The sequence below is a fragment of the Bos indicus genome, chromosome 5 (assembly GCF_029378745.1).
Source record: "Bos indicus isolate NIAB-ARS_2022 breed Sahiwal x Tharparkar chromosome 5, NIAB-ARS_B.indTharparkar_mat_pri_1.0, whole genome shotgun sequence".
In the NCBI taxonomy this organism is placed as follows: domain Eukaryota; kingdom Metazoa; phylum Chordata; class Mammalia; order Artiodactyla; family Bovidae; genus Bos; species Bos indicus.
The window spans coordinates 64,328,030-64,352,977 of record NC_091764.1 but is presented as its reverse complement, the minus strand read 5'-3'; the positions used below and the strand labels follow the sequence as shown (position 1 = coordinate 64,352,977).

The 24,948-nt window shown below is 41.3% G+C and overlaps 1 protein-coding gene and 1 long non-coding RNA gene across 4 annotated transcripts in view; one reads left to right on the top strand and one right to left on the bottom strand.

Moving 5' to 3' along the window:
* The window catches only part of LOC109559428 (uncharacterized), a 46,767-nt gene extending 30,237 nt beyond the window's left edge, over positions 1 to 16,530 (top strand). The window contains exons 3-4 of one of the 3 annotated variants that reach the window (XR_011566653.1): positions 1,690 to 1,827; positions 13,277 to 16,530. This is a non-coding gene — a long non-coding RNA (uncharacterized lncRNA). Of the gene's footprint in view, positions 1 to 1,689; positions 13,155 to 13,276 lie in introns of all 3 variants that reach the window. The other 2 variants (XR_011566655.1, XR_011566654.1) reach the window with 2 other exon arrangements.
* The window catches only part of SLC17A8 (solute carrier family 17 member 8), a 40,549-nt gene that overhangs the window by 4,746 nt on the left and 10,855 nt on the right, over positions 1 to 24,948 (bottom strand). Inside the window, exons 3-10 of the mRNA XM_019961148.2 lie at positions 21,604 to 21,722; positions 19,680 to 19,794; positions 17,894 to 17,981; positions 10,998 to 11,084; positions 9,748 to 9,887; positions 9,466 to 9,615; positions 8,377 to 8,509; positions 4,008 to 4,118 (exon numbers count right to left, since the gene is read on the bottom strand). Coding sequence (XP_019816707.2) covers positions 4,008 to 4,118; positions 8,377 to 8,509; positions 9,466 to 9,615; positions 9,748 to 9,887; positions 10,998 to 11,084; positions 17,894 to 17,981; positions 19,680 to 19,794; positions 21,604 to 21,722 — 943 coding nt within the window. The remainder of the gene's footprint in view (positions 1 to 4,007; positions 4,119 to 8,376; positions 8,510 to 9,465; positions 9,616 to 9,747; positions 9,888 to 10,997; positions 11,085 to 17,893; positions 17,982 to 19,679; positions 19,795 to 21,603; positions 21,723 to 24,948) is intronic.

Sequence of the window (24,948 nt, the reverse complement as noted above, 5' to 3'; positions counted from 1 at the left end):
ACAATTCATGACTGCTCTATCCTTGCTATTCAAAGTGTGGACTATTGATCAGTGGTGTCAACTTCACTGGGGAGCCTGCTTGAAATGCAGGATCTCAGGCTCCACTCTACATTGGCTAAATCAGAATCTGTATTTTTGCAAGATCCTAAGGTGTCAGTTTTCATTCCAATCCCAAAGAAAGGCAATGCCAAAGAATGCTCAAACTACCGCACAATTGCACTCATCTCACACTCTAGTAAAGTAATGCTCAAAATTCTCCAAGCCAGGCTTCAGCAATATGTGAACCGTGAACTTCCTGATGTTCAAGCTGGTTTTAGAAAAGGCAGAGGAACCAGAGATCAAATTGCCAACATCCGCTAGATCATGGAAAAAGCAAGACAGTTCCAGAAAAACATCTATTTCTGCTTTATTGACTATGCCAAAGCCTTTGACCGTGTGGATCACAATAAACTGTGGAAAATTCTGAAAGAGATGGGAATATCAGACCACCTGACCTGCCTCTTGAGAAATTTGTATGCAGGTCAGAAAGCAACAGTTAGAACTGGACGTGGAACAACAGACTGTTTCCAAATAGGAAAAGGAGTACATCAAGGCTGTATATTGTCACCCTGTTTATTTAACCTATATGCAGAGTACATCATGAGAAATGCTGGGCTGGAAGAAACACAAGCTGGAATCAAGATTGCCAGGAGAAATATCAATAACCTCAGATATGCAGATGACACCACCCTTATGGCAGAAAGTGAAGAGGAACTAAAAAGCCTCTTGATGAAAGTGAAAGAGGAGAGTGAAAAAATTGGCTTAAAGCTCAACATTCGGAAAATGAAGATCATGGCATCTGGTCCCATCACTTCATGGCAGATAGATGGGGAAACAGTGGAAACAGTGGCTGACTTTATTTTTCTGGGCTCCAAAATCACTGCAGATGGCAACTGCAGCCATGAAATTAAAAGACGCTTACTCCTTGGAAGGAAAGTTATGACCAACCTAGATAGCATATGGAAAAGCAGAGACATTACTTTGCCAACAAAGGTTCGTCTAGTCAAGGCTATGATTCTTCCTGTGGTCATGTATGGATGTGAGAGTTGGACTGTGAAGAAGGCTGAGCACCGAAGAATTGATGCTTTTGAACTGTGGTGTTGGAGAAGACTCTTGAGAGTCCCTTGGACTGCAAGGAGATCCAACCAGTCCATTCTGAAGGAGATCAGCCCTGGGATTTCTTTGGAAGGAATGACGCTAAAGCTGAAACTCCAGTACTTTGGCCACCTCATGCGAAGAGTTGACTCATTGGAAAAGACTCTGATGCTGGGAGGGATTGGGGGCAAGAGGAGAAGGGGACGACAGAGGATGAGATGGCTGGATGGTATCACTGACTCAATGGACGTGAGTCTCAGTGAACTCCGGGAGTTGGTGATGGACAGGGAGGCCTGGCGTGCTACGATACATGGGGTCGCAAAGAGTCGGACACGACTGAGCGACTGATCTGATCTGATCTGATCTGAAGGTGACTTGTATGCACCATTAAATTTTGAGAAGTATTGGGCTAGATTGAATAATAATTGAACAACTGTAGTGAATATTTTTTAATTGTTTTATGCACCTGGTACTGGGACTAAGATCTTCAAAAACTTTATTTTCACTAGACTGTAAACTTTATAAGAACAGAAACTTTTCTTTTTTTCACTGCAGTTTCTGCTGCGCCAAGAAGAGTGTCTGACTCTTGGGAAGTGTGAAGGAATGAAAGAATTACCTCAGTTCATCGCAATCTCCCAACAACCCTAAGAAGTTGCCATTATATCTCTTCAGTCTCTAGATAAGGAAACTGAGGTGAGGATTTAAATAACTCAGCATTTTTTTTTTTTTTGCCTTCTGTAAATAGTAAGTACTAAAGAGGGGCCTTACACCTAGGTCTTTGCATCCCTAAACCCAAGTTGTTAGCGTCAAGCTACTTTAAGTGCAAACATTTTTTTCCAATTTAACTATTTATAGTTGACCCTTGAACAAAGTGGGTTGGAGCTGCATGGGTCTAGTTACAGGCAGATTTAGTTCTCAGTAGTAAATACTACAGTATTGCAGGAGATGCAGGAGACATGGGTTCAATCCCTGAGTCAGAAAGATCGCTAGGAGGAAGAAATAGCAACCCGCTCCAGTATTCTTGTCTGGAAAATTCCATGGACGGAGGAGCTTGGTGGTGTACAGTTCACAGGGTCGCAAAAAGTCAGATACGACTGAGCAACTAAGCATGCAAGCATGCATGCACAGGATCTGTGGTTGATTGAATCCTCAGATGCAAAATTGAGGATACAACAAAACCCAGGATGCAGAGGAATACTTTATACAGGAGGGCTTCCCTCATAGCTCAGTTGGTAAAGAATCCGCCTGCAATGCAAGAAACCCTGGTTTGATTCCTGGATTGGGAAGTTCCACTGGAGAAGGGATGGGCTGCCCACTCCAGTATTTTGGGCTTCCCTTGCAGCTCAGCTGGTAAAGAATCCACCTGCAATGCAGGGGACCCGGGTTCAATCCCTGGGTTGGGAAGATTCCCTGGAGAAGGGAAAGGCTACCTACTCCCATATAGTCAGATTTTTGACTATGCAGGGTGGGGGATCAGCACCCATAACCCCCACATCATTCAATGATCAGCTGTATTTTGATAAGACCAAGGCCCTGTTTTAAGAGTAGTTTTGACCAGAGTTTGGGTGCTTTTCTGTTCTAGGATGTTGTCACCCTGTTTGATCTTTAAGACAGCCCAGAATCATGGAAAGAGCTCAGGCATGAAGACCAGGCAGGACTGCACCTTAGTCCTTCCTTTGTCTCCAGTTGTGTAACAATAGGAAAGTCCTTCATTTTCCTGAGCTTTAAGTTATTCCTTAGTAAAATAATGGTAATATCATTTGCTTCACAATGTTGTCAGACATGCAATGTCAAGTGTTCCATTAAATGACAATTTTTAGTATTACAATCTTTTTTAAAGATAGGAAAAAAAAATCCCTAAGTTTTGGTTTTTCACCCAGTTTTGCACAGGGAACTTCTGAAGTCTGTAATATGCTAGCACTGTTACCTCTCCTACAGTAGCTGGTTTCTGCTTCTATAAAATGGGGAGACTGAAGGCCCTAGGGTAGCTGTCAGAATTGCAGGGATTAATACACAAGAGTGGGCTGTGAACAGCCCCCAGCACAGAGTTTGTGCCTGATCAATGTTAGCTCACATCATCATTACTATTCTTCTTAAGTCTTGCTGGCTTAGCAAGTCACATTACCTCTCTGGACCTGCATGTCCTTGTTTGGAAAATGAAAGCCATGGAGAAGACAGAAAACTAAAGAAAAATTGCATCCTTAAAACTTTCTGATTCTATGTGTGTGTATACATGTGCTGAGTCATGCCAACTCTTTGCGACCTCATGGACTGTAGCCCACCAGGCTCCTCTGTCCTTACGATTCTCCAGGCAAGAATACTGGAGTGGGTTGCCATTTCCTCCTCCAGGGGATCTCCCCAACCCAGGGACTGAATCCACATTCCTGGCACCTTCTGCATTGGCAGACAGATTCTTTACCACTAGCGCCACCTGGGAAGCCCTTCTGATTCTATAACTTTATGTCAAATGACTACATCATTTGATTGTGAGTTAATGTTAGCAGTTCTCCTATAGGAAGTGAGAATCAAAAAAGTCACAAGAGCCTCTGGTAGGTCGGGTGGCCTTGTGCTAAAGTATGAAGGTGCCACTTTGTCCAGCAACACGCATTCTGCCCAGGCCCCAGAGAGGGCATCTGCATGTTGTCTTTCCCAAGATGGAGAAAGTAGTGATAATTCCAACTTGGCTGGGCTCCTAAGCCCAGTTCTCAGTGATACTCAAAATCATCCCCACTAGATGAAAATCTCTAGCCAGTGGCCCTGATCCTTGGGAATGGCCTGGCTGCCAAAAGTAGATGCTCAATATCCTTTCCTTCCTTTCTCCCAAGTCTTGCTGAATCTATGGAAAAGATTTGGAAACCCAAAGGACACTTTACCTGAAATAGCAAAACCACTAAATCCTACAGCAAGCACCAGAAAGGAGATAGCCATCCCTTTGGTATGGGAAAAGCCAACCACGAGGAGCAAGGTTGCCTCCATGCCAAAACCTGTGAATGGAAACAGCAGGGGAAAATGTCATTTTCATGACAGTCAGCCCAAGTTCATGAATTTATCACAAAATTTATTTTCACGGACCCAAGCTTTTAGTACACATATTTTGGCACAATATTTACAATCTTATATTTCTTGACTACACGACTTTGCTAATATTACCCAAGTGTTCTGTGAGCTTTCCAACAATTTCCTGGTGTGCCTTGAACACTGTATAGTCCCAGGAGGTACAATGATGCCCATGGGATAAGGAATGTTTATTATCAGTTGTTCATGGGAAGTTCCCCCTGCCACTTCTAAGACCGTCAGTGATTCTCCATTGATTACACAGGCGATGGTCTCTCACAGAAAATGACACAAAAATAAAATTTAAAAATAAAATTATTTTTATTTTTAAATAATAAAATAATAAAATTATTTTATTATTGCCAAAAGTGATTAGAAAGCAGTAGTGAATATCTGAAACAAAAAGCAGAACCTCACCACCTGTAAAGCATAAGGCAAAATTCTTCCTTTTCAGAAGTGTACCAAGCTTTCAGGCCTCTTTATAATGCCATGAGATATTTGCACATAAAATACAGTGGGACAGAAATACTTTTTGCTGCTTTCATTCAAAATAAGTGAATCCAGCACAATAAAAAAGGGTAAGGAAATGATGAAGATCCTTCTCACCAACACATAAACACACACACATGTTCAGTTGATAGCAGACAGAAAGATGATATAAGTACTGTTTCCAGGGACAGGAAGTACCCTGGGAGGTAGAAGACAGTGAAATGATGCTTCATCCTAGAGACTGTCTGCTGATTCCAGACATCGCTACACGATTGTCCTTTGAGTTACCTCAAAGATAACAGGCCCAAATCAAGTCTCTGTCCCCTATATTCACTCCAAAATAGGCAAAAGATTAAATGAAATTGGATATATAAGGTGTTGAGCATGATCACCGGCCATGGGCATGACTCAACAAATGGTAATTGAATGTTCAAAGCAGAAATCTCAGAATCAACTTGGACTTTTCTCTTTTTCTTCAGTTTTCAGATAAGAATCTATGACATTGGCTTTAGAAATATCTGCTTTTCCTTCCCCTACCATTGTCTTAGTTCTGGACTCTACTACCTCTCACCCAGACAACTTCAAAAACCTCTTTATTGGTCTTCCCATCTCTTTTTCCTCTGATCCATTCTCTGGATCATTATTTTTGTAAACTACAAATCTGATCAATTGCCCCTTTACTTAAAACGCATGTCAGTGGTTCCATACTATAAGTACAGTGTCTATAATAAATTCCTCCTGCTGTCCCAGTTTCATTTTCTGTCACTCTAACCCCCTTGCTCACCATCCAAAGCCCATGGAAAGCCCTCTACTGTTGCACACGTCTCTCCACCATTTCCTGATCACAACACTGTTTTGTGCCTGCACTGTATTTCCACAGACTGTTCCTTCACTTGCAGTACTCCTCTCGTATCACTTACTTCTCATTTCTGGAGAAATCTTACTATTTTTTAAAATCCAGTTCAAATATTGCTTTACTTAGGAAGCTGACAACCCTGCCACTCACCACCACTGAAGCTGACATCTCCTTCTTCTTACTCATTTCATAGAACTTTCCAGCATTGCCCTGTAGTTTTTCATTTGTGTTTCTGTCTTCCCCAACAAAACTGTGATATTATCCAGGGAAGGTACCATGGATATAGTACAGAGCCTGGCAAGTATGTAGTGGGAACTCGATACTTAATGCAAAGGAAAGAAAGGAAAATCAAGATTAAGTTGAAATACAAGCCAAGGCACTTTTTTGTAAACCTTAATAAGTTTCTTACCTTTCTGAATCCATTCTTCAAAACTATTATAGAAATAGGGCAAGCATCAATGATTGTTTTAGATGGTCATCTAAAGAGAATCAGTGAAATTATGGGCACAGAGATGCTTTTTAAACTGTGAGCTTCAAAGACTCACTGATACAGAGAATACATTAGTGCTTGCCAGTGGGAGGATGGAGAGAGGGAGAGGCAATATAGGGGTAAGAGAGTGGAAGGTGCAAACTCCTGGGTGTGAGACAGGCTCAAGGATGTGTGTTGCACAACAAGAAGAACATAGCCACTATTTTATAACAATTCTAAATGGAACAAAAGCTTCAAAAATTGTATTTAAAAGTTTTAAAATTTTAATTAATCAATGTTTTTTTTAAATTGTGGACTTCATACCATTACTGGGCATCCATGTCCCATCACCTCACGGCAAATAAATGGGGAAACAATGGAAACAGTGACAGACTTAATTTCTTAAGGCTCCAAAATCACTGCATATGGTAACTGCAGCCATGGAATTTTGCTCCTTGGAAGAAAAGCTGTGAGAAACCTAGACAGCATATTAAAAAGCAGAGACATTACTTTGCTGACAAAGGACTGTCTAGCCTAAGCTATGATTTTTCCAGTAGTCATGTATGGATGTGAAAGTTGGATCATAAAGAAAGCTAAGTACCAAAGAACTGTTGCTTTTGAACTGCCAGAGTCCCTTGGACAGCAAGATCAAGTCAGTCAACCCTAAAGGAAATCAGTCCTGAATATTCATTGGAAGGACTGATGCTGAAGCTGAAGCTCCAATACTCTGGCCACCTGATGCGAAGAACTAACTCCTTAGAAAAGACTCTGATGCTAGGAAAGATTGAACGCAGGAGGAGAAGGGGATGACAAAGGATGAGATGGTTGGATGGCAACACCGACTCAATGGAAATGAGTTTGAGTAAGCTCTGGGAGTTGGTGATGGACAGGGAAGACTGGAGTGGTGCAGTCCATGTGGTCGCAAAGAGTCGGACACGACTGAGCGACTGAAGTGAACCATGCATTCATGCTCAGTCACTTCAGTCATGTCCGACTCCTTGTGACGCCATGGACAGCAGCCCCCCAGGCTCCTTTGTCCATGGGATTATCCCAGCAAGAATACTAGAGTGGGTTGCTACTTCTTCCTCCAGGGGATCTTCCTGACCTAGGGATCAAACCAGTGTCTTTTGTGTCTCCTGCATTGGCAGGTTATTTTTCCCTGTATATAATTCAAATTGTGGAAACAAAATTAATAACAAGTAGTAATGGTATAAGGTCTTCCCAGGTGGCTCAGTGGTAAAGAATCCGCCTGCTGATGCAGGAGAAGTGGGTTCAATCCTTGAGTCAGGAAGATCCCCTAGAGAAGGAAATGGCAACCCACTCCAGTATTCTTGCCTGGAAGATTCCATGGACAGAGGAGCCTGGCAGGCTATAGTCTAGGGAGTAGCAAAGAGTTGGACATGGCTGAGCACACACACACACACACACACACACACACACACACACACCACACACACACACACACCATTGTATACTATTTGTGTTTTGGAAGTGGCCTGTCTTACACAACAAGGCACATGGCTCAAACTTCCCTTATCTTAACACTATTAAAAAAGTGGAACCAGAAAGTTTATTCCCCCAAAAGAATTAGAATAAAGACATTGTGTGAATAAAATCTATAAATGATACATTGATTCATCAATAAGGGAAAAAAAAGATTTTTTCCAAATAATGGACTTTCAAAGAAAGAAAAATCATTTAAGAGCATAGTGACTCCTATCTACAGTGAAAATGCTAGGACTATATGTTTCAGGAGCTGAAGGATAAAATTTAAACTTTATGGGTAATCAAGAGATCCTAGGAAGTGAAACTATTCCAGGCTGACAAGAACTAGAATTGAAAGGTCTGAGACATGTTCTCATTTCATATTAAAACAACCTGAAGTTCACATAGGCAACCAATTCAGCCAGACTGGGATTTTTTTACCTCAGTCACATTTTCCACCTTCTATATTGTTGTCCAGACACTCAGTCATGTCCGACTCTTTGAGCCCCCATGAACGGCAGCACACCAGGCTTCCCTGTCATATCTTTTTAAAAAATATCTCTTTTTTGGCCACATGACCAAAATAGTACCCCACATCTTAGTGCCCCAACCAGGGATTGAACCCAGGCCCTTGTCAGTGACAGCACAGAGTTCTAACTGCTGGAGCGCCCAGGAATTTGCAAATCATCATATCTCAGGTTGCACAAGTACAGGCTGAATGACCACTAGGCAGGGGTGTTACGGACACTCAAGTATCAACTAGGGGATGGACTTAGGGGCCTTTAAGAGCCTTCTCAGTGCTTAGACATAACCTCAAAAATATGGTTTGCAATTCAGTTTCATCTCATTCTATAAAAGCTGCTTAAGCCACCTATGAAATCCACAGTACCTCCGCAGTTCATGATTTTTCTGACAGCAGTTGTGGTCAGAATTTTTCTGCTTCTTAAATAATCAGCCAGTTGTCCTCCAATAGGCACAATGATCGTCATAACCATGTGTGGGACTGCTGACAAGAGACCCACCTGGAATGAAAAGAAACAGTGAGCTGTTTTTAGTTACTTCTAAAAGATGTACTTCTTTAACATGCATCTCCACTGACCCCTCACCCTCACCACCAAATTTAATCATCTAATTATATGGGACTGAGACAGGCCTGAAGTTTGTAATGAATAAACAATGAATGAGTGAACAACTTTAAGAATAGACCTACTCGTCTCCTCTACCAGATAGGAAGCTCCTTGGGATGGGTAGGTCTATTCTTAAAATTGTTCACAAAGGTCCCAGTACCCAGTGGGTGTTTGACTACCTGGCACATGGCAGTCAGACTCTTGGCACAGAGTGGGTGCTCTCTGATAGCAGCCACTGCTGGTTGTGCTAGCTCTTCCACAGTCCCTTCTGACAGTACCTGTAGCTATGCAGATATCTACCTCTACTAGGCCTCTGTTCTTTATCCTGTGGGAAGGAGACTTAATACTTTTAGGATGACAGCTTATGTTTTACCATCCACACTCTTCCTACCTGAAACACAGGCAACCTAATAGCAATGGTTGGGGACATTGTAAAAGGTTCTTTCTAAACCATAAAGTACTGGTCATTAGTGCTATGACTGTGATCTGCAAAATGAGCTTTAAGGTTCTTACTGCTCCTCCCTGAATAATTTATAGGCAAAAAAAAAACCTCGCACGCTTAAATCTTTTGATCTTTGCCTAATATGCAGTTCTTGAGTCAGCTTCAGAAACACTTTGAGAATGGGGAGAACATAAATCTTTAAAAGCAGCTTAATACAGCTCTGATCCTTACTAAGAAGAAATTAAATAGCTATGTATATTGTGCATAGAATGCATAACTTGTCTGACCTCCAGGGTATTAGGTGTCACAGAACTGTTATGAATTTTGATCAGTAATGTAATTATTTTATCAAGCAAAGATTTTTGCAGTGGAAGCAAGAGATTTAAAGTTCAAGAATCTGTATGTTTACCTTACTTATTGCAAATCCAAAGACCTCTTCAAAGTAAGCAGGCTGACTTATTAACAGCAAATAAAATGTCCAGCTTCTGCAAAAATTGGCCACAATGATTGCATACACTGGCAATGACGTGAAAAATCTTTTCCATGGTGTATTAAATTTCTAGAAAGCGAAAATACAGTGAGATTTTTAGTGAATATACTGACAGATTAATTTTCTTATGAGGCTAACACAATCACTGAAAGAAATACTCATAAAAAAGAGGGAAGTCTTCATCTCTCCCTCTCTACTTACACTGAGACTAACCAAGTTGGCTCCTTCTCCTATACTTGTCTCTATATAGGTCCTCTCCTCCTGGGATATTGTTGGGTGAGCTGCTGGACATTCATAGGCCTGCAACAGCCAAAACATGTACCAAATAATCCCCAAAATACCTGCAATCGAAAAACAAAAAGCTTGATGATATCGTCTCATTTTCTTCCATCTCTAAATTTGTCAAATTTCAAAGTATTCTCAAATGGCACTATATTCAGCTAGGAGAAAGCATTTGGTTGATTTTTTCCTGTCATTATGTTATTAACTGGTATTTAAAGAAAGATTATGTTCTGCTCATTAAGAAATTCAACTTTTATATACACATTCAATGAATCATCGTTAGACAAGTATTCCATTTATGTGATAAACTTGTCTTCAGTTCAGTTCAGTTGCTCAGTCGTGTCCCACTCTTTGCGACCCCATGAATCGCAGCTTGCCAGGCCTCCCTGTCCATCACCAACTCCCGGAGTTCACTCAGACTCACATCCATCGAGTCAGTGATGCCATCCAGCCATCTCATCCTCTGTCGGCCCCTTCTCCTCTTGCCCCCAATCCCTCCCACCATCAGAGTCTTTTCCAATGAGTCAACTCTTCACATGAGGTGGCCAAAGTACTGGAGTTTCAGCTTTAGCAACATTCCTTCCAAAGAAATCCCAGGGCTGATCTCCTTCAGAATGGACTGGTTGGATCTCCTTGCAGTCCAAGGGACTCTCAAGAGTCTTCTCCAACACCACAGATCAAAAGCATCAATTCTTTGGCACTCAGCCTTCTTCACAGTCCAACTCTCACATCCATACATGACCACTGGAAAAACCATAGCCTTGACTAGACAGACCTTTATTGGCAAAGTAATGTCTCTGCTTTTCAATATGCTATCTAACTCGTCTTAGTGATCCTTATTTTCATACAGTAAACTCTTAAGCCAACCCCATTAGATAGTCAAATGCCATATCTATCAATTACCCACGTGCGCGTGTGTGCTCAGTCAGTTCAGTCCTGTCCAACTCTTCATGACCCTATGGATTGTAGCCCAGAAGGCTCCTCTGTCCATGAGAATCTCCAGGCAAGACTATTGAAGTGGGTTGCCATTCCCTCCTCCAGGGGATCTTCCCAACCCAGGGATCAGACCTCCGTTTCCTGCATCTCCTGCATTGGCTGGGGATTCTTCACCACTGAGCCACCCAGGAAGCCCAGTTACCCATGGGAACTCATGAAATCAAATCACTCACCATAAGTATAAAAGACAGAGGCCCATCCAATGTACTGGACCAACACCCCAGCCAGCGGCATGGCAATCACTGCTCCTGCATAGGAACCTAGGACAAGAAAAGTTGAAGGAAACTTACCAGTCATCAGGCAAGCCCATCCAACCCATTTAGAGTTCAGCAGTCAGCCTGAAGACCAATCACACTGAGTGGGAGTTAGGATGCCTCTGTGCAGAGGGGCTGGCTAACTCCCACTGTGCCTAAAAACAGGCCTCCAAGAGAAAAAGGTCTCCAGGATACCCTTTAACTTCATCCAGACGGCATGGAAGGATTAGACAGAGATGGCTCAGGCACCTTGATTTGGAATTACAAGAAAATGGAATGAAAAAAATGAGAAAAATGTGACAGAACTCTGAAAAATTCAAACAGGCACAGTATTGGGTGCTGAAGACAGAAAGTGAAGGAACAGGGAGTTCCCTGGTGGTCCAGTGGTTAAGACTCTGTGCTTCCATTGCAGAGGGTATGGGTTCGATCCCGGGTCAGGAAATTAACATCCCACATGCTTGGAGTACAGCCAATAAGTAAATAAATAGCCAGAACATTAAAAAGAAAGAAAGAAAGTGAAGGCATTTGTGTATCTATCTCTCAGGGTTCACAATTCAGAAGGATTATTACCTAGATCTTTATTTAAAAAAATTTTTCTTTTCCCAGTTTTATTGAGATATAATTATATTGATATATAATTCACCTAGGTCTTTAAATAAGGAACTTCAAACTATGAAAGGATCATGCTTTTTAGTGTCTCAATTTTTTTTTTTTTTAAAATACCAGAAAACTGTTAAATTTCAGGATGGCAGGATGACCAGGATAGCTACTGTCTTCATCCGCCTCCTAAATGGGTACACTTTTTAGTTTCTTACTTTGAAATACCTAACCTTGTACATACTTACCTATGTGTGGATGTTTATCTTGTCTAGACAAGATAACAAGGGCTAGAGGCAGTGACCTCACCTTCACTATCTCCTGCAGCTCTATGATATCTGGTGGAGAGACACGAGCCCTGCGAACTCCCAATAAATATTAACTGAATCAAAAAAATTACTATATGAAATTCCCTCTGGGTATGAGTGGAAAAAATTCTTGCTTCAGCACAAGTGAGCAGCAAAAGGAAATGCTGTATCCCATAACCCAGTGCTAAGGAAGATCTTTGGGAAACGGGAGCTTGGAGAGCTTACAGACAAAGAAATTAAATCCCATCTTTCCAAGTTGGGCCCAGTGGGCTATGAAAGGCCTGACCTGGAATCCCGGATCTGAACATCAGGACCCCTGCAGAAGTCTCTCAATTCCTCCAAATCATTTTTCTCAGATGGAAGTGAAATCTCTGTCTTACCAGGTTGTTTTGAGGAGTAAATAAGTTATTACATGAAGGTGCTCTAATTAAGTGTTACATAAACACCAACTAGAGTTGTGGTTATCATGTCTCCTTTACACACAGAAGGTCCTGGGTTCGAGTCCCAATAGAACCAAGCCAACAGGGCTGCTTTTTAGAGCTTCCCAGGTGGCATTAGTAGTAAAAGAATCTGCCTGCAATGGAAGGGACCTAGGTTTGATCCCTGGATCAGGAAGATCCCTTGGAGAAGGAAACGGCAACCACTCCTGTATTCTTGCCTAGAGAATTCCATGGATAGAGGAGCCTGGTGGGCTTCAGTCTACGGGGTCACAAAGAGTCAGACACGACTGAGGAACTAACACTCTCACTTTCAAACATCAACGATTCTGCTATTGTGTACAGAATAATACTGCTACTGCTAAGTTACTTCAGTCATGTCCGACTCTGTACATAGATGGCAGCCCACCAGGCTCCCCCATCCCTGGGATTCTCCAGGCAAGAACACTGGAGTGGGTTGCTATTTCCTTCTCCAATGCAGGAAAGTGAAAAGTGAAAATGAAGTCGCTCAGTCGTGTCTGAATTTTAGCGACCCCATGGACTGCAGCCTACCAGGCTCCTCCATCCATGGGATTTTCCAGGGAAGAGTACTGGAGTGGGGTGCCACTGCCTTCTCCAACAGAATAATAGAGCACTTTTAATTTTTTTAACCTCAGACTTCCTCAGACCGATAAGGCAAATGTTCCAGGACATATCATCTATAAAGAAGAGCTACAGATCTGATTCCTCTGTGGGTATGGAGAAGGTGGTCTCTTTTCTTGGAGCAAATACCCTGGGAGTGGGAGGTGGGAGCTCCAGTTTAGATGATGCAAATGGGGAGGGTCAGGGGATAACCATCTATTGAACTTATATGCAGAATACATCATGAGAAATGCTGGGCTGGAGGAAGCACAAGCTGGAATCAAGATTCCCGGGAGAAATATCAATAACCTCAGATATGCAGATGACACCACCCTTATGGCAGAAAGTGAAGAGGAACTAAAAAGCCTCTTGATGAAAATGAAAGAGGAGAGTGAAAAAGTTGGCTTAAAACTCAACATTCAGAAAACGAAGATCATGGCATCTGGTCCCATCACTTCATGGCAAATAGATGGGGAAACAGTGGAGACAGTGTCAGACTTTATTTTTCTGGACTCCAAAATCACTGCAGATTGTGACTGCAGCCATGAAATTAAAAGATGCCTACTCCTTGGAAGGAAAGTTATGACCAACGTAGATAGCATATTAAAAAGCAGAGACATTACTTTGCCAATGAAGGTCCATATAGTCAAGGCTATGATTTTTCCAGTGGTCATGTATGGATGTGACAGTTGGACTATTAAGAAAGCTGAGCGCCAAAGAATTGATGCTTTTGAACTGTGGTGTTGGAGAAGACTCTGGAGAGTCCCTTGGACTACAAGGAGATCCAACCAATCCATCCTAAAGGAGATCAGTCTTGGGTGTTCATTGGAAGGACTGATGCTGAAGCTGAAACTCCAATACTTTGGCCACCTGATGGGAAGAGATGACTCATTGGAAAAGACCCTGATGCTGGGAAAGATTGAGGGCAGGAGGAGAAGCAGACAACAGAAGATGAGATGGCTAGATGGCATCACTGGCTCAATGGACATGGGTTTGGGTGGACTCTGGGAGTTGGTGATGGACAGGGAGGCCTGGCACGCTGCAGTTCATGGGGTTGCAGAGTCAACTAAGCAACTGAACTGAACTGAATATAAAATGCATTGAGTGCTTTCTGTGTGATTTCTAGTATTGTGCCGAGTACTCTGGACCCCTGATTTTATTTAACCTTTTTTTCAACCTAGTAACACTGGTACTAGTGTCATTCCCATTTTACAAGAATGCTTGGGATGGGAGGTAAATTTCCTGAGGTTACATCGGTGTGAGTGACCAGAATCTAGGTCTGCAGGAATCCAAAGCCTTTAACCTTAACTGTTTAATAATTCAGTCCTGCTTCTTCCATTCAACAATAGCCAATAATTCCTCATAGCAAGAAGCACTCTTCCATTGAGGACATTTTACAGCTTGAAATTGTCCTTTCCTGTCTTTTAGACAACTCTTCCTCATCCTTCCAAATGTGGTTGAATGTGATCTCCTATCACACCCATAGGTCCTGAGCATACCCCAATAGCGCTCTCCACCCATATTACCCTAACTGCACCTTGATCCCTCTGTGTGGTCACCACAGAGGAAGAGGAGGGTACTTATTGAATGGCATAGACATAGAGGAGTAGCTGAACTGGGGATGAGAGAGTCCCCAGTTCTGTCCTCACTTTCTATGAGAATTTATATCTTTTTTCCCCCTCCCTGAGCATCAGTCTCCTCTACTATAAAACAATGGAGTTAGAAAAAGAATTCAGATTTGTGGCTATCAGAGGCAGAGGTGGGTAGAGGGGAAATCATATGAAGGCAATAAAAAAGTACAATTTGCCAGGTATAAGTAAGTACTAGAGGTGTATCATACAACATAATAAAGATAACTAACACTGATGTATGTTGTAAATGAAAGTTGGTAAGACAGTAAAGCCTAAGAATTCTCATCACAAGGAAAAAAGATTTTTTGCCTATTTCTTTGATGTTGTATCTGTGTGAGGTGATGACATTCACTAACCTAATGTGACAAATATTTCATGATGTATGTAAGTCAGATCATTACATTGAATACCTGAAATGTAAACAGTGCTGTATGTCTCTTCCATCTCAATAAAACTAGGGGAAAACAAAACCAAAAAGCTATGTCTTTGAATAAAGCCAGTTTTATTTCTTTAAAAATTAAAATTAATTTAAAAAATAAAACAATGAATGTGACTAGATGTTTTCTAAAGACTCTTCCAACTGCAATACTTTTTAAGTATAAGAACCATTTATTTCCAAGCCTGGGTTTACTTCTAATGACATTTTTGCTGTGCTCTTCTTTGAAACCAAGGCCACACCTTAGCTGGGAAATGCAATAAAGCCTGTGACCTTGATCAGGTAACTTTCCTTGAGCATCAAATCATTTCTTAAATTAGCCATTTTAGGGCTATAAAAACACTAGGAATGGGGAGTGGCTGCTGGTTGTTCTTGTTTGCTGGCATATCAAAATAAAAGGCCTTTTAAGTAAATCATCTGAAGAAAACAGGTCAAGGTCAGCTGCGGCAGAATCTTACATCCTTCTAGAGTTGGTATAAGATCAGTAGGGGAGGTGGAGTTGATCTTGAACTGCAAGCAAGAGAACAAAAATGGTTCCTAAGGATGGGGGAGACTAAAGATGTAAAGGCATCTCAGCTGTGCGTGCATTTCCAAATGAGACACAAAATAGTCACGTGGGTGAATGTTTCACACCAAATTCCCTGGGATCCTTTATTACTACTATTGCTGTTACTACTGCTGCTGCTGCTGCTGCTGCTAGCACTATTACTACTTGTGCAGGTATAGAAGAGAGAGTGAAAGTGTTAGTCACTCAGCTGTGTTCAACTCTTTGTGACCCCAGGAACTGTAGCCCACCATGCTCCTCTGTCCATGGAATTCTCCAGGCAAGAATACCGGAGTTGGTTGCCATTTCCTTCTCCAGGGGATTTTCCCGACCCAGGGATCAAACCCAGGTCCCTGCATTGCAGGCAGATTCTTTAATGTCTGAGCTATCAGGGAAGCCCCAAAGAAGGAGAGGGAAAAATAAATAAATATATTCAGAGAAGTAAAGCTTCCTCCTTAGCTAAAATGTACAGGTTAGCTTGTGTTAGGAAAGATATGCTAGCTTGAAAAACTAAGCAGACCTAAATTCTGATCCTAATTCTGTGTGGGCCCATTGTTAACTTTTGTGGCCTAAGTCACTTTTGTCTTCTTGGGCCTCTTTCCCCATTAAAAAAATATTTGCAAATATTGGTGGCAGCACATGCTGTTATTGTTCAAATATTGATGGGTACCTAGTAGAGTCTTCTGAACACTGATTATTCTCAGAGATTCATAGAGGGGCCAGTCCCAAAGGCATGGCTTCAAATGAGGCAACCTTAGCAAGGTGAAATTTGGACACCTAGGAGTTAAAGTCACATTAGTACTTAAGGGCTATTAATTTGCTTTTGGGTAAAATGGATGATGTACTCTTCATTTTTATTTTTCTGGAAGATAATAGCAAAAGTTGATTAAATGGTCTCTATGACAAATCACTGCAGATGGTGAATGCAGCCATGAAATTAAAAGACGCTTGCTCCTTGGAAGAAAAGCTATGGCCAACCTAGACAGCATATTAAAAGGCAGAGACATTACTTTACCAACAAAGGGCTGTCTAGTCAAAGCTACAGTTTTTCCAGTAATCATGTATGGATGTGAGAGTTGGACTATAAGGAAAGCTGAGCGCCGAAATATTGATGCTTTTGAACTGTGGTGTTGGAGAAGACTCTTGAGAGTCCCTTGGACTGCAAGGAGATCCAACCAGTCCATCCTAAAGGAGATCAGTCCTGGGTGTTCATTGGAAGGACTGAAGCTGAAGCTGAAACTCCAATACTTTGGCCACCTGATGGGAAGAGCTGACTCATTGGAAAAGACCCTGATGCTGGGAAAGATTGAGGGAAGGAGGAGAAGGGGACGTCAGAGGATGACATGGTTGGATGGCATCACTGATGTGATGGACATGAGTTTGAGTAGGCTCTGGATGTTAGTGATGGAAGGACATGGACAGGGAAGCCTGGTGTGCTGCAGTCCATGGGGTTGCGAAGAGTCGGACATGACTGAGCACCTGAACTGAGCTGAACTGATGACAGTGTGTACAATGTAGTGTGTGGTGAGGAAAGCTTTGAATCAAGAATCTAATGTTCTAGCTCCTGCTCCATTCTTTGGTAGCTATGTGATCTTGAGCAAGTCACTGGACTTCTGTTTTAGTTCAATGAAATGAGATTTAAAATTTTAGTTTTAATTTCTCCATATGTAAAAAGAAAAGGACTGGGGCCTTGACTATTCTATATCTTCTACTTTCAACTTTGGGAAATATTTGTTGGCTAATCCTACAACTTCCAATGACTATTTTCTTACTTTTCTCTATTAAAGACGTTAGAAAAGCTAGGCACTGGCTTTCCCAGCTTTCTCTGTAGTTAGTAAAGCCTATGACACAGTTAGGACCAAGCAAATAAAACTGGAAGCCTGCTAGGGGGATTGGGAACGCTTTTTCTTTCCTGATGAAAAAGAATAGAGGTGGTTAGGACACCCATCCCCTCTTCTTTCTGCTTTTAGTGTGGACTTAATGCCTGGAATTGTGGTAGCCATTTTGTGACATGAGGAATATGCATGAATGCAAAAAGTTATCACTCTAAGGACAGTGGAGTAGAAAGTCAGAACATGCACAGGGCCTGGATAGACTACAGGCCAGCAAAATCAACACTAGCAACCAACCATTCACCTTTGGACTTCTGTTATGTGAAAAAATTAATTTTATTTAGCAAGGTCTTCATCTAAAGCCAAAAGCATTCCTATATGAAACTTGCTATTATTCCAATACACTCACCACAAAAGGAGGTTGTAGCCAGTCTGCTTCTCTCCAAAGGTGGTGCCCACTTACTCCACATCCCGTGACACGCTGGGTATGTCACACCCTGGCAAAACAGATGAAAATGGATGATTTGATTTGACTCCAGTTTCATTTTATGTTTCAAACTTGGACTTTGCCTCTTTGACACTACAATATAAAAGCCCAACTTACAGAAACTAAATAACATGTGTCAGCTATTTTGACTCACAGCTGCTGCTGCTAAGTCACTTCAGTCGTGTCCGACTCTGTGCGACCCCATAGACGGCAGCCCACCAGTCTCCCTCATCCCTGGGATTCTCCAGGCAAGAACACTGGAGTGGGTTGCCATTTCCTTCTCCAATGCATGGAAGTGAAAAGTGAAAGTGAAGACACTCAGTCGTGTCCGACTCTTTGCGACCCTATGAACTGCAGCCCACCAGGCTCCTCCACCCATGGGATTTTCCAGGCAAGAGTACTGGAATGGGGTGCCATTGCCTTCTCCGTTGACTCACAGCAGAGACGCTAAAATTCAAATACCAGTTCAAAGGTAAGCAAGGTGGGGAATAGGGAAGGGGGTCTTCATATTTCTTATTATTTAATATCAGTGTGGAAATGGATTTCCACAATCAGCTGATCCATCCTCTCATTTAAAGATATAGAACCTGAGGCTGACAGCCATTAAGTGACTAGATTCTAGTCTTCAGGGCTGCTAATATCATATTCTTTCTACTGTGTTAGTATTTTCCAAAGTGTGGTATATGTCCCTCCAGTGGGATAAGAATTGGATTTAAAGTACTAAAACAACCTACATTTTTATTATCATTGTTACATATATATTCTAATATGGTTTAGAAAAATATAACTAGCACATTAAACCCATTTGATAAATATCAAAAATATTGTTGCTTATGATGAGGTTCTTTTATTTTGTTTTAAGTAAATTGACCAGGGGAAAACTATAGGCAAGTAACTATATGAATCATAGTGTGAATATGACAAAAATGACAATGGTTAGAGGTAAATGACTGAGTTTGGGAAACATTTCTCTACATCAGGTGGTAGCAGATTATGGCCTGATGCGGCCCACCATCTGTTTTTGTCCAGCCCTCAAGCAAAGAATGGTTTTTAAATTTTTAAGTGACCAGGAAAAATGTTTTTAAAGAATTACATTTCTTGGCATGTAAAAATCATATGAAATAAAAAAATATCAGTGTCCAAAAAGTTTCACTGGAAAGTAGCCATGCCTACACATTTATATATCTCTGGCTGCTTTTGTAAACAACAGCAGAGTTGAGAAGTTGCAACAGACCACAGTATGGCCAGCAGAGTACAAAATATTTACCTTCTGGTTCTATATTATGCTACCCACTTCATCAAGTTAAATCTCTGTGTAAGCCTACATCCCTGGAAATGTACAGATTTATTAATAAATCCATTTAAATTGTTTTAGTAGAAAGAGCCTCGGTTATGTGAACTGAAGACTTTGGGCTTCAGTTTCAAAATTTATTAAGCAGAAGTGGTTGGATTAAATTACCTCTAAGATCACTCCTGGCTCATCTGAAATTCTGCACTCTGTGCAATGATCCTTCATTGTGTATAGATTTGGAATCACACAGGGAATTTTAATTAAAGTATTCATAACTATAATCATATAACAGAAAGTTCAGATAGCCAGACAAGGTGGGAGATAGGAAAAGCGATAAAGGAAGTTTTCTTCAAAAATTTCTAAAAGCTCGTGTTGTCTCCAACAATATCAAAATCTGTTAAGAAAAGAGCCTCTTACCTCCACTAAACCTTGCAAAATCCTGACACACATGACGCAGCCGTAGTGCGCCCTGGCTGCAGATGGAATGAACATGTTCAAGGTTGATGTGAAGAAGATGGCAGCCCCAAAGACCCTGAGAGACCAAAACACTGTGTTACTGGGCAGGCCCACCATGGATGTGGCACATTAGTTAGACATCAGGAACAAATCTACCAGTTCATGGAAGATCACTGTCTAAATTAATAGAGAAATAGATGTGTTAGGGTCTGGTGTGTGCCATGCTAGACTGTCAGGCTGCTTTGATTCCCCAGCTCCAGTCCTTGGGCCAATAATGGGAAGGTTTGGGGCAGTACAGGGGTGTTCTGCCTAGATAAGATCCAGAAGCTGGAGACTTAGCTACATGAGGTAAACCTACTGGAGACCCACCATTCTTCTAGATTCTGCCCGAATGATCCATTCTGACTACTACCTCATGACTTCTGCACATTTGGGTTGGATCTCCTGCTTCCCAGTTCTGCCCTCATGTTAGCAGATGGGGATACCAACTATCTGAGAAGCATGCTGTGTCCTGGGACCAGCCAAGCACAGGACAGGCCGGGTACCTGTCTCAGCCCCCCAGCTTTCTGCCAAGTACTGTGTGTCTCCTCTTTGCCTCGACAGGAGTGTCCCAGGAAAAGAGAGTGGGCATCATTTTATTTCTTTCTACACATGCTAATGATGCCTCAGATCTTTTATATTCTGGGAAATCTTATTATACGTTATTTCTTTTTAGGGCAGAAGTGTCAATAGTGACTTCAAAGACCATAGGAACCAGGATTTTATCACTTTTTAAGAAGCATACAACAGGCAAGTGACAATAAATAAAGGACACAAATTAGATAAGAACATAAGTAAAATATGAGTCATGCTCAGAGAAATGACTTTACATATGGATATGACTTTCAGACTTTTTTTGTTGATCCATAAAACAAAATAAATTTTATATTGCAACCCAACACACACTCATACACACAGATGCAACCAAAACAATTTCCAAAATACGATTCTAAAATGTGCAATGAGCTAAGATATTTTCTATTCTATTTGATTATCTTTCCTTCTATTTCTCTCTCTTTTTAGAAAAATAGATATTGGTAAATCACTATTGATTTTATTACCATCTAATAAGTTCTGTTTTAGAGTTTGAAAAATACTGCTTTATAAAATATACACTTCAAAAAATCCATTTAAGTCAATTACAATTAGAAATGACCTGGAAATAATTAGTACACTCCTAGTACACTCCTTTTCTAGTACATATACATATTACATATCTCCCAAGTGGCCATCACTTTTTGCTTCAATACTTTTAGTAACAGAGAACTACTACTCCTTGAGGCAGGTCATTTTTTCTTGGACCTACTTTTATTTGCTCAAACACCTCCTATAGAATCCTAAGGGTATGAAAGACATCTTACAGTCTAGAAACAAGCCCCTCCTACTCACATGACAAAACCAGTATAGTACAGGATAATATCAACATAGTAAACAGCATCACAGAATATCATTGGTCAAAGGGAATTCAGACACAATCTAATCCATGTTTCATTTCACAGATGAGGAAATGGAGGTCCAGGGGAAAAGAGGAACTCAGTAGAGGTTACCAAGTGAGTTACTTAGGGTCCAGAAACTGTTTCTCCAGACTCAGATGCAGTTGATTTTTTTTTTTTTCAACTACATTATCAGTTAAAGAATTGTGAGATAGATTAAACAAAAAAGTAAACAAAAAGATTCTTAAGAACAGGATGATATAAGATAAATGTCTGTGAATCATGTCTTTAGGAATGATTTCTATCTTTCATTCTGCACCCCTAAACTGAGAGCCAGTTGTGCAGAATTGATAAAAGTATACAAAGCCATATTATGATCTTTGTAGCACTCATGTTAAGTCAATTTATCTTACCTGTTTGCAGCAAATTTATTTGAAATGAAACCACCTGGAATTTGTGTCACAATATAACCCCAGAAAAAAGATCCATGGATAAGGCCCACCGTCTCTGGATCCCAGTTAAATTGTGCTGTCTGGAAATGACAAATCAGATACACTTGGTTTGTAAGAAAACACTTGCCTGTCATCATTCACTGATGATTGTATACAATAACCCTACGAAGTCTTTCTTTCCCTCCTTTAAATTCAGAAAATATTTTTTAGTTTTTAAATCTGTATTGGGGTACAGCAGATTAACAATGCTGTGATAGTTTCAGGTGAACAGTGAAGGGATATTCAGGAAATATCCGCCCCCCATGGGGGGGGCGCTCAATGACAGCAGGGACACAGCAAAGTCCTTGTCATTGAGCTCAACTTCTAGTGAGAGAAAGGAGAGACTATGAACAAGTTAAAAAAATGATGAAGGCTAAGAAGAAAATAAAACAACTTGTAAAGAAAACAAAAGGTAAATTCTAGGTTTACTGGGTTATTTAGGTACCAGTTTAGTCAGAATGACAGTCATGCCTCTCTTTTCTTTATGAAGATAATAAAACCTACCTATCCATAGGATGTCTGGGGATAAATGCCATGAATATTTCTAGTAGGTTATTCCTCTGTTTAGAGATTTTTGCATTTAACACATTAGGATAATGCCTGGAGCGCAGTGTAGACTCAGTAAATGTTAGCAGCTATTGTTGTCATTCTGATGATGACAATGTCAACAAAACGCCCTTACACAACTCTCAGACCAATGAAGCCTTTCCTCACTTTCTTTCCCAGCAAAGTAACTCACCCTTTTCAGATTTCTTACAAATCTCCCTCCTCTGAGGAAGCTCCTCAGCCACCCTGAATTGAAATGGTCATTTTTCCGAGGCGTTGGTCCACAGACCTCTGTTCTTGCAATCATGGCACCCACCCTGCTCCCAAACTAGCCTGTCACATGTCCATTTCCCACGTGAGGTGGCAGGTGACTCTAAGGTGGCAGCTGTGTCCTTTTGACTTTATAACCTCTGTACCTAAAACCAGGGTCTACAACATAGAAGATGCAAGTAAATATTTGCCAAATTAATGAATGGCTTTGTAAAGCATTGGTATCAAAATCCAAGATCTTCCTATTATGGAGTAAGAGTTCTTAATTATCAACATAGTACCTTTTAAGAATTTCCATCACATTTTGTTTTCCTATCACAAATTGTCACGTACTTATTTGCTCATTTATTCAATATGCACCGTGTGCTTCCTGTGTGCCAGGTCAGGTGATAGTATAAATACAAACTCAAGTGTTGCCTTTGCCTTCTAGGAGATCACAGTGCAGGTAATATTGGCTTGTGCTCTGCACTGTAGTTCCCATTTTGCAGACTAGGATGTTGAAGCTCAAGAGTAAAATGAACCTAACCATCATTCATTCAAATCAGTTCACCAAATTTTTATTTTATGCTACCAAGTGCCACACATTGTACTAGACACTGGGCACATAGCAGTGAACAACAGCAGTAATTGCTGTTTTCACAAGATGTCAGTGGGGATGGCAGGGAGTATATACAGGTGTTCACTGTGTTAGATGGTAATCAGAGAGGAAGAAAGAAATGTGGACAGAGAAGGGGAACAGGAAATGTTGGGTAGGAGTGAAGTAGGGAGATGTTTTACACAGAGTGGTCAGGGAAGCTTTCACTGAAGAAATGATTTCTGAGTGAACTCCTAAAGGAAGAAAGGGAGCAAGTGATGCTCTTCCTTATCAGAAGAAATTGCTTTCTAGACAAAGAAATAGCAAGTGCAAAGGCCCTGAGATAAGGATGTGTCTTGTGTGTTAGAGGAACAGCCAGATGTCAGAGGAGTTGGAGTGTGATGGATGAGGAAGGCATTAAAATAGGAGAGATTCAAGTGATGAAGGGCCTTCTAAGTCACCATAAGGACCTTGACTTTTACTCAAAGAGAGATGGAAGCACTGAGCCGAAGGACATGATTTTAAGTCACTTTCCATGTATTTCCTCTTTACAATACCTAGAGTTAATTACGTCATTTTCTATAGAAGAGGAAATTGAGATTAATTTACTTGCCCCAAGTCATAGAACCAGTTGTAAAGAAAGCCAAGACCAAGACCTCTTACCAAAAGACCATATTCTTTCCATTGCTCTGGAGACTTGACTTTCTCACTAAGAAGTAGAGACTAGACTTCCTTGCCTTGAGTCACAGAATGCTCCCAAGAAACCAAAGATCCAAGACAGAGGGATCCACTTCATTCAACAACTAACTGTCAATCACATGGTCCCCTGCTCATGTCTTGCCCTCTGACAGAATGGTGCTTCTTTCCATTTGGACAAAGTTACCTGAAGAAAAGTACTTGTGCCTGCCAAGAATTGACTTTCACTATCATTGAGTCCATGAGAATCATAATGGTCCTATGTATGAATTCTTATAATAAACCAGGTGCTACATCAGAGATGGTATTAGGCTGAAAAAATGGTCCCCAAAGATACATGCACAAAACCCCCAGAATCTATAGATGCTGTCTTATTTGAGAAAAATGTTTTGCTGATGTGATAAAGTCAAGGATTTCTAGGTGAGTTTTTCTGGATTATCTAACTGGGCCCTAAATCTGATGACAAATGTCCTTGTAAGAGAAAGGCAGGGGGAGACTTGAGACATAAGAGGAAAGAAGGCCATGTGAAGATGGAGGCAGAGACTAGAGTGATGCTGCCACAAGCCAAGGAACACTCGGAGCCGCCAAAGCTGGGAAAGGCAAAGACGGATTCTCCCCTGGAGCCTTTGGAGGGAGTGTGGCTCCCTCCAACGCCGAGTTGATTTCTGGCCTCCCTGACTATGAGAGACTAAATTCCCATTGTTTTTAAGCCACATGTTCATGGTCATTTGTTACAGCAGCCTTAGGAAAGTAATAGAGTTGTTCAATATATTGGTACCAGATTATCTCGTTTGATCTGCAATCAGGCCTTTTATTCCCATTTCACAATACAAAGCAATGAGACTTAGTAAAGAATTTCTAGAAGTGCCAGGTTCTACCTCCCTGCTCACATTTCCTTCTAAGAGGATTCTTCTCCTCCCCTCAGTGCCAAGGGCCTCTCCCCTGTGACTGTGGATGGACACCTGAATAGAGGGAGCCAACGTATAGGCTGGACTCTCTCTGTCTCTCTCTCTCCTTTCTCTTTCTCTCTCTCTCTAATCTGAACCCAGAGATTCTAGTTAGACAATACTGCACACTTGAAACAAGTTCCATTGGAGTCAGGGCCAAGTAAGTCAGCTCCCCAGCAAGGCAACGGCTTGAGGAACTTCGGCTTTGGAGAGCAGTGAGATACCATGGAAAAG